Source organism: Narcine bancroftii, chromosome 8 (genome assembly GCF_036971445.1).
Source record: "Narcine bancroftii isolate sNarBan1 chromosome 8, sNarBan1.hap1, whole genome shotgun sequence".
In the NCBI taxonomy this organism is placed as follows: domain Eukaryota; kingdom Metazoa; phylum Chordata; class Chondrichthyes; order Torpediniformes; family Narcinidae; genus Narcine; species Narcine bancroftii.
This window is the reverse complement of record NC_091476.1, coordinates 105,235,134-105,245,239: the sequence shown is the minus strand read 5'-3', so window position 1 is coordinate 105,245,239 and position 10,106 is coordinate 105,235,134. Positions and strand designations below refer to the sequence as shown.

At 45.0% G+C, this 10,106-nt stretch overlaps 1 protein-coding gene across 15 annotated transcripts in view; it reads left to right on the top strand.

Annotated features, from left to right (window-relative positions):
- The first annotated feature begins 8,044 nt into the window (after positions 1 to 8,044).
- Positions 8,045 to 10,106, top strand: part of nectin1b (nectin cell adhesion molecule 1b) — a 507,975-nt gene continuing 505,913 nt past the window's right edge. For 10 of the 15 annotated variants that reach the window (XM_069894701.1, XM_069894698.1, XM_069894697.1 and 7 more), the window contains exon 1: positions 8,046 to 8,232. In XM_069894701.1, the coding sequence (XP_069750802.1) occupies positions 8,169 to 8,232 (64 nt within the window). In that variant the 5' untranslated portion in view covers positions 8,046 to 8,168. Of the gene's footprint in view, positions 8,233 to 10,106 lie in introns of all 15 variants that reach the window. The other 5 variants (XM_069894696.1, XM_069894690.1, XM_069894692.1 and 2 more) reach the window with 1 other exon arrangement.

Here is a 10,106-nt window from a genome sequence, read left to right as displayed (position 1 = left end):
TCATTATTCAAAATATTTCTATGAGATACCGTCTCATTCTTCTATATTCTAATGAATAGAGTCCAAGAACCGCTAAGTGTTCCTCATAGGTTATCATTCTCATTCCTGGAATCATTCTGGTAAACCTCCTCTGTACCCTCTCTAACCTTGCTATATCCTTTCTAAGATATGGGGCCCAAAACTGCACACAGTACTCCAAATGAGGTCTCACCAGTGTTCCATAGTCTCATATAACCATATAACCATTTACGGAACAGAAACAGGCCATGTTGGCCTTTCGAGTCTGCACCGGTTCACTGATTTTGTGCGCCCTCTTCAGCCATTGGTCCCGGTAGATCTTCATTCAATAACAATGGACGAATTCAATGCAGGTGGACTCAGTCGTAGAAATGTTTGTGAAACGTGCAGTTCAATACTTCATAGCTACTCTTCGAAAATTGAATATTCTGGTCAACACCTCTTTACAACACCTTATACACAATCCCTTTTGAAATGAATGCCAACATAGCATTCGCCTTCTTTACCAATTTCCTATGTATACAATCCATCTAACTATTGCTCTTTTGTCCCTTCTCTGAACTCCTTGATCAGCCAAACTACCTATGGCTCTCTCTATTTATTAATTTTCAGGACCAGATATTAGTTAGGTCTTTCCGCCTACCTGTTCACTCTTTTTTTTTGTTCAGCTTGCAGTCATTCAGCCCTGTCTGCCTACAATTTCATAAGTTGCAGGATGATGCCCTCCTGAAACGCACTGATCACAGAACATTGAACACCATAGATGGACCACAACAAGGTCAGCTATTGTCTAAGCTGCAAAACCCAGAGTTTGGGCTGAGAGTGCTTTCTGCGTGCTTTGGCATGAAGTGGAGGGCCTTTAGTGAGGATGTGATGCCTTACCCCATGTTCAGAGTTAAAGTGCGGCATCGCAATGGAGGGGACCTTGGCTAGAATCATGGTGAACTCATTGCTTAGACTTGTCACCGAGTGTAGGTGGGGAACAGAGAGTTTGGTGCCTTCCAGTGCAAGGGTCTGAAAGGTCTTTGCGTGTACTAGTCGGCAGCCCTTGATGTCAACTAGGATGGAGTTTGCCCTCAGGAAGCCCTCCCCCTAGAGAGGCTTGTGGACGTCTGCAAAAACAAATTGCCAAGTGAAGTGGTGGTTGCCGAAATGGAGGGGGATAGTACAGGTGTCATAACTCCATATTGAAGAGTTATTGGCAGCCCATAGCTCGCGCTCTGCATTCTGATGGCATGCATCAGAGGTAGAGGGTGGGAGGATGCTGACCTCGGCCCTGGTGTCGACCAGGAAATGTCGGCCTGACACTTTATCCCGGACGTGGAGAAAGCTGTTGTGTAGGCCAGCCACTGCAGCCACTAAAGATGGCCGGCACTGGCGTTTCCCTGGAACCTGCAGGGTGATTGGCATCGGTGGGCCTCAGCACCCCATCACTGATGGTAGAAGCAATACGGCCCATCGGGGTTTTCAAGCTGGGAGGCAGACTTGCTTGGCGGTCTGTCGAGCGGCCTCCTGGTAGGCCAATGTGGACGAGAAGAGGCTACATGGTCTAACAAAATGGAGGCATCCCATTTTGCTGTCCAGAGCAGGTCGGCTCTGGTGGCTACCTTTCTGGGGTTCGCAAAGTCTTCTTCAGCTTTGAGTAGCCTGATTTCCTCTGGTGACCTCTCCAGGAAAATTTGCTCAAATAGAGCACAAGGGGTTTGGCCATCATTCAAGGTGAACATGTCGTTTATGAGGGTAGATGGGGCCCTGTCCACTAAACCATCCATCTGTAGCAGACAGGCAGCGTGCTCGTGCCGTGAAAGCCCAAAAGCTCCTTGTTCTGGGGGAAGTCAGTATTGCACACTGCCGTGTCCTGCTCAAGGGCGCCGACCACATAGTAGAAGCAGGTGTCATCGGCTGTGATGTTCTGTGTGGCGAACTGCATCTCAACCTGCTTGAACCACACCCATGGCTGTGATGACCAGAAGCTGGGCAGCTTCAATGAAACCATGTTGATTGCAGGCTGGTCACTTATTCTTTAGGTCCATGATGCCAGTTGGACCAGTCAGGGTCACCACTGTACAGGCTGCTACTGCTGGAGAGGTTATGCTCAGAGAAAAGACACACACTACGGGAATGAATTCAACTCTGCTTTATTCTGCTTGTAGCTCTGCTTATAAAGGGCTCAGAAGCCCATCTCTGACATCATCATCCCACCCAACTTTGGCATTACAGTCCACTTACTGGGGTTGGTTGTTTAGCGCTATCTGGGGAGCAGCCAATCAGTAAACCCCTCTCATCCCCAGTTATGTCTGATTCCCCAGCTCCACCCAATTGGCTGCCGTTGGCCAGAAGTGGGGCACTGCAGCCGCGTGCTGCTGAGTCAAGTGCCAACTTCAAAGTGCGTAGCCCATCTCGGCCAGCGGTATAGCCGTCGGGTCGCCGCTTGAAGCGTGACGCATTCGGTGGCCCCTACAAAGTCTTACAAAACTTTTTGAAGGTTCCGCGCATGACCTGATGACATCCAAATGGAATGAAACTGAAGCCCAGGCCTGAAAAACCTTCACCATTCTTGGCCTCATCCTTCCCTAAAGATATCGCAAGCCTTCACTTTGCAAAAGTTAATTCCAAACAAATAATCCTGATTTGGAAAAAGTCCTCAGTCAAGCCAGCTTGGAAGTGACCAAGCCCATTCAGGCCTGAATAATTTATCAGAATTTATATATGTCTCTACCCTGACACATAGGTATTCATGGAAGATAGCCAGGTTGTCATGAATTAAGCAATACTGTGACCTGACACCAGAGTTAATGTTCAGCTGCTGAGGTTAGGAGAAGATACTTTTTCCTTTGGATTGTCAACCTATTAAATGCTTTACCTGGGGCATTAGTTGAGCTAGAGACTATTACAAGTTAAATCTTAAAGGGAAATCACAGTTAATGTCGAAATGTGTTCCTTGCTGTCAGTATAATTGTGCTGTATTGAACACACTGGGGCCATCTTTCTACAATCCATAACATAATTTGCTGAAATTGCCTTATTATATATTTAGTGAAATGAATTCCAAGACTATAATATTTGCAGCAAAGAACATAGAAGGAGAGAGCAAGTGTATAGGCTAGCATTGGCCTATTGCTGAACCGGTGGCACTTTTGCCTCTGTTCAAAAGCCACTTCAGGTGTAATAATAAAGATCTAGGTTGACATTCATAGAGATTAGATGTGAAACAGAGATTTCATTTGCTCTCTCGAGTGGGCACAGAAGACCTTATGGTACAATTTCATGTCTGATACATCACATGACATGGAAGAAGGTCATGGAATCAGTTTGAAAGAAACGCAGGGGTATCTTGCCATTGCTCTGGACAATATTTAACCCTCCTCATCACCATAATCAGGGAAGCAGATTATCCTGTAAATATAATATGATTTCATGGGAGGTTTCCATGAACAAATTGGCAACACCATTTTCCTTCATTAATCAATGGTTAGTATTTTTAAAAATACTTTCTCAGCTGTAATATACACGTTGGGCTGCTGTGAAAGATTTTGTGCATGGGCAGATCTTTCTATTTATTTACATTTTTTAACCAGATATTTTCTGTGGATACCAGATACTGTTCTGAAATCTATGGTTTTATTTTGTGTTAGTGGCACTCAGATTGATGTGATGCAAACAAACAGCAAAAATTACTATTGACAAGGGAATTAAACTATTAGAGGAAGAAGGAAAGAAAGTAACACATTTATTTAAACTCTTTTGTGTCCTCAGGATATCCCCAAAGAGAATTATTCTTTGACCATGGTCATTTGTTTTTGCAGGTAAATATAACAGGCAAATTATACATAGCACAGTCCCAAGAACTGCAAATAAGACAAATAACATATTAATCTTCCTCAATGCTTCTGCATCCATCTACAAGACAAATGTTGCCTTAAATTAATGCCTTATTCAAAAGATAGCATCTCCAACAATGTATTCTCTTAGTGCTGCTACAAAGTAACTTAATTTCAGTATGAATAATGCTTTCTACCATTTCAGCTATTGACTACACTTCAAAATGACTTTATTTTTATGGTAGGCTACAGAGGTACTGCAGTAAACTCAGCTGTCTTTGTCTTACAACTCATGTAATTTGGGTTTGAATTGGACCTCCAGTGCTGTCTTGTGGAGTAGGTTTGTGGAGGGTAGAGAAGGTGGTGGGAGATTAATGGGAGTTGAAGGGTGTGTATGAGAGAATGGGTAACAGGGAACTAAGTGGGGAAAACAGCTAGCATAGACTTAACTCTCCTATGTCATTATAAATGCTTTCCATAAAGTGATGAGGTTTGGTAAGGAAATTAAAGTTTCTTGTGAGTTTCACTCTTTCTTACACTGGCTTGACTTGGTTGGTAATGCTCTCTCCTCTGAATTGGAATATTATATTATCATAATATTTATTTCATCATTTATTGTTATGAAGAAAGTCAGACAGTGACACTCAGAGAATGTACGTATTCAGTTAAAGCATTTATGTAAACATGAATTTGACGTAAGTTCCCATCTGATACGTCTCTCCTCCATAGATCGTTCTGTTGACTCCCCAGCCCACTCTTCCCTCTCCAAACTTGCAGCCCTTCAGGTATTTTCTGCTGCAACCACAGGAAGTGTGAAACTTGTCACTTCATTTCCTTCCTCACCTCCATCCAGGGCCAGGTGAGGCAGAGCTTTATGTGCCTGTTGTCCAAACCTAACCTACTGCATTTAGACTCTACATCAGTGAGACCAAGTGTAGATTGGTTGACCACTTCACTTAACACCAATGCTGCATTTGTGGTTCTAAACTTAAACTTCATGTAGCCATCCATTTTAACTCTCCCCCCCCCCCCACTCCATCCGTTGCTACAGTGACATGTCTGTCCTTGGCCTCATCCATTATTAGAGTTAGGCCAAGCGTAAATTTAAGGAACAACATCATCTTCCTCCTGGACAGCCTTAAACCTAATAGCATGAACATTGATTTTCCAATTTTAGGTAATCTCCATACCTATCTGATTTTTTGCATACTCCTGTACTTAAATGGGAACTCTGCTGGAGCTGCTGCCATGGCACCACTGCCACTGGTGCAGACCTGCTGAATGCCAGGAGAGAAGTCACAGTGAACTTCCACAGGGTCCTACAGCCCAGTTTAATGACCAGTGTACAGGCTTTAAACAGCCTGCTTAAGGAGATGGCAGTGTTTTATTCCAAAATCCTGCAACCATGGGGTCTGGGACCAAGAAGGAAATGCCTGTGTACAGAAGCAGCCTCGAAGAATTGTCGACCTCGGGGAAACCAAGGACTAGTGAAGGGCACCAGAAAACAGGAAGACCACCCTTGTTTGAGAAGGAGAAGCGGAGATGACCCTTGGGATTGGTGACCATGGTGGCAGACCAGTGAGAGGCTTTGCAGCTGAAGAACACAAAGGCAGCGGGTTCTTGGTGACTTAATCCATGCAGGCAGTAGGTTGTTGGCGACTTATGGTGAAGAATCCATGCAGGCTGCGGGATGTTGGCGACTGCAGTCAAAGACCAGTCTGTGGACTGCAAGAGGGTGCTGAGGGCGCTGAAGGCTTCCTGATCGTGTGGGAGGTTTGGATATGGAGCTCGGGATGCCGATGGTATGGACTGGATGTGTAGCTCAGAGACTGTGGGAGTGCAGGAGGTGAATCCACGGACATAGTGACTCTGAGGGGACTTTCTTTTGGTTCCTTTCCTCTGACTTCAAGAGGTGCCTGGCAATGTCTCCTGATAGCGAATCTGTCTGCCTTACAGCAGACTAAAACAAATTTTAATATTTGATTACATGACAATAAAGGATTCTTGATTCTTATTTTAACTTTCTCTAAGTTTTCTTCTTCCCTCCCTTCCTAAAGGTTTGTTGCTCTACCTGTCTTTCCACATCCTACATCTTCTGTCCAAAACACTATCACCTCTAAGCCCCTCCCATGGCTTCTCTATCCTGGCTCATTTGGCGTAGCGGTTAGCACAACGCATTTACAGCACCAGCGATCGGGACTGGATTTGAATCCAACACTGCATGTAAGGAGTTTGTATGCTCTCCCCGTGTCTACTTGGGTTTTCCCTGGGGACTCTGGTTTCCTCCCACTGTTCAAAATGTACCGAGGGTGTAGGTTAATTGAGCGTAAATTGGGTGGCAGGGACTCATGGGGTGAAATGGCCTGTTACCATGCTGTATGTCTAATTTTTTTTAATTAAAAATTAAATAAATTTAAATATATCTAATTTTACCTATTCTACCTTAGTCTTGATAAAGGATTCAGACCAGAAATGTTTAATTTCTACCCATGGGTGCTGTTTGACCTACTGAGTACCTCCTGCAATTGTTCGCCTGGTTAAGACTCCAGCACTTCCAGCTTTTATATTTTGCTTTTTAATTATTCACATCCTGTTCTCAGTTTGTAAAACTCTAGCTACTTGTTCAATAAGTTGTGTGTATTTTAATGGTATTCGATGCCATAATTTACTTTGCGTCTGAAACAAACATTTGAAAGACTTTGAGTGAATTGAAATCCAGAGTGTTTCAAATGTTAGATTTCAAATCTTTTTCAGTTTACATTTTAGATGTAATCTAATGCAAATTACTGAAGTAATGTATGCAAGATTTTTCCTTTCTTCATAGCCTAAAACTTTTGTTCTCCAAGGGTCTTTCAACAGATTCTGATGAAAGTTCTCAGCACCTTCTGTTATTATTGTCCCTGTTTTTAACCCAGAAGTCTCCACGAAGAGCTTTTCTCTCCTACCCTTTGCTATCCATGTCCACCAATGAATGACCCCTTGGCTGTTTGCCTGTGCTCCTCTCCCTGCCCCTCTTCCCTCCTCCTCTGACTTTTATATTCAGGTGCCTGCCTGCTTTCTACTCGTACCTTGATGAAGGGCTCAGCCCTGAAACTTTGATTGTATATTTTTGCCTCCTCTGGATGCTGCAGAATCAGCCGAGTTTCTCCAGCACTTTTGTGTATTAACTCCAATCACAGTACCTGCAAACTTTCTTGGTTCACTCCATTTTAATGAATAAAGCTTTTTTTTCTCTGTCATCTTGAGCACATTCCAAATTCACTTACAACTATACCACTACTTCCGAAGGAGAGTCACAGACATAAGTGGCGTATGTCCAGCAAAATCCTTCCCACAGCAAAGTGAAAATGTCAATTTTAAAACTAAGTCAAACAAGCAAGTCTGCAGGTGCTGGGATCAAGTGCAAGAGACAAGGGTGCTGGATAAACTTGTGCAACATCCATGGGGTTAACCAATGTTTTGGGCCTGGGCCCTTTCCAAAGCATTGGTTACCCTTTCCTCCGAATGGATGCACTGCTGCGTGACCTGCTGAATTTTTCCAGCATATTGGTTATTGCAATTCTTAACCTAATGCAGATTGTTAGATAAATATTGAACAGGATAATGGAGATCATTTTCTTGTTCTCCTTCAAAACAGTAGCAATGGGATCCCTGATCCGAAGAACGCCACCATCAAAGTGGTTGAGGGAACTTATTGGCCATAATTTGGCTGCAATGTTTCCTGAAACAGATCGCAGTTCCAAACGTTCCCAGGACCTTAGGACACGCCGTTGAAAGGCAAGTTTCTCTTCCAGCGGGATCATGTGCCTGTGAAAGCTTCTTGGCAGTCTGTGCATTTGAATGCAGGGAGCTGATACTTCGAGGAAGCCAGTGCCCACAAGGCAGCTCCCAGACTTCTCTCTCGCTTGAAAGCCAGCTCTCAGATGCGATCAGCCCCAGCGTAACCCCCATCGAGCTCCCTCCCCCGTTTCGCCTGAGCTCCTGCCCAGTTTGTGACATCAACCCGCGCCGAAGGCTCCGCCCCTCCTGGGTTGATTGACTGGGGAGGGAGTTTGGTCCCAGTTTGCAGAGGCTGACGGCGGGGGGAGAGGGAGCAGAGCCAGTGCACGCAGCCGCTTCTCCTGCACCCGGAGCGGGCTGCGCGGCCGAGAGCGGCTCGGCCTCTCGGAGGGAGAGGAGGAGGGGGCGGGCGGGCGGGGCGGGGTGGGTGGGGGGGTCAAGACTCTTCGGGGAGCAAGACACATCTGCTTTGTTTCCCTGCATTTGATCAGAGCGCCGAAGTGTTGCGGCCGGGTGGACATTCTCGCTGCCTCCCGGCTCGGTGTCAGGATGGATTCGCGATCGTGTCCCTGGAATACGGCTCGCTTTCTGCTGCTGGCGGCGCTGGTGCCAGGTAGGAAGCGGAGGGGACCGGGGAAGGGGAGACCACCCGTCTACCCACGGTGTCTAGGGTGAAGCACGGAGCAGCGGCAGCCGCTCAGTTGGGAGAGCGACCGGGCCAGAGAGTTTGAAGTCCTCGCACTTGCAGCCTCCCGAGCAGGATCGTGGGGCTGGAGCAGTTGCAGCCCAGTTTTTGTTTTAATCCGCCGGGATTTGGGGGGGGGGGGTGGGGGCTTGCATCGTTGCTGGGAAATTGTGAGAACCTTTAGTTTTCAGCGGGGATGAGTCACCTCAACGATTCTGTATCTCGCTCTGCCGAAAAATACTCCTTTCAGTGCAGCAGGAGGGTGATGAAAGGGGTCCTCGACATGGTCTGTCCCATCGACAGGTTTAGTGTTTCATCCATTAAAAAGAGTTTCTGACTCTTCACTCAGCCCGAGCATCTTCCTGCCATTGCAATTCTGCAATCTGTTGCAACCCCAGTCGGAGTTGACAACTTGGGAGGGGCTTCGTGTCAATTTCTCCATCAGTCCATTCTGTCGGACATGCATTTCACTTCTGGGATTATTCCTCCTTCCTTTAGATTCCCCGACTTGAAAAGGAATGTGTGCACTCCGGAGAAAGAAAATGCAGAAGGAAGTGGGATTCATTCCGACAACGTGAACCCCTCAATCTTCATGCTCTCGCCCCTCACCAGTCCGGCCTTAAATGTTCAGTTGCATTTGCGCTCGGATCTCCCCTTCATCCTGGACTTTCCAGAGTCATTTGTTTAGTGCCTTTCATGTCTGATCCCAGAGCTTTGATAGGCGTTTCTGTCTGATGTGAATTGCCTGTGTTCTCGGTCTCAACGCTTTCTGTGCTGATGAAGGCAGAATCAATTGAACCCTCAATTGATCTTTTATGCTCATTCCCTACGTTGACAAACTCTCTAGAAAGCAATCTTTTAATTCCGCTTGTAATATCAACATGCACCTTAATTGTAATGCCAGATTACTTGAGTGACCAAAACACTTTCATACATTTCTTTTAATATCTTGGATTGAGTTTTTCCAGTTAAAATGATTATGAATTGCCATAATTTCTCAGTTCATCTCGTGTGTATAACTTAATGGATCAGTGAAGTGCCCTGGATGCATTAGTTGTGACTATATCAGATTTTTAAAATTTTGCTTTCTGATCGCAGACTTGATTATTGATATTTTGTTTTTTTGTGTGATTTTAAAAATAGTCGAGCACTTGATCAGAGCCTGTGTCCTGAGTAGGTAGCATTGTCAGTCCATCTGACTCTTGGAATGTAATCAGTTTGCTACTGTTTTACTGCCTTGGGCTTTGACTGAAGCTAGAGTTGAGCTCCATTTATTTTGTGTGTGTGTTTTAGAGTGAGAATGTGATTCAGCATTAAAACAACTGACGTAAGCTGCAAGATGCTGAAAATACAGAAAAAGAATAAGTTCATCTGTGCAATAGCCTGTGAGTGATTTAGATAATGTCCCCATCCTTCTCCATCACATTTAATTGTGCTGCCACTGCTTCGCTGGGCATGTTGCTGGGAAAGTGAGTGGGAGGAGTGACACATTTAAAAAAAATGTATGCATTCAGTAAAGTTTTGATAATCTCATGTGAATAGATGGCCAGAATGAGGGAAAAATTTGAGTCTGCTGTGTTATACTGAGAGCATAGATTTATCATGGTCTGTTTACAAGGCCACATAATAGCATGAAGCAATGTGGATGTTGTGCACTGAATATTGTCTCAACTTGTTGAGCATTTTAGGATTTAAAGGATTGGTATTCAAATTTCAGCCAGGATATGAAAAGGAAAAGGTTATTTTATAAGAGCAAAAGCTTAAAATCGCCCCCTTAGCACCTTTCCCTGCGGCCGTCAGAA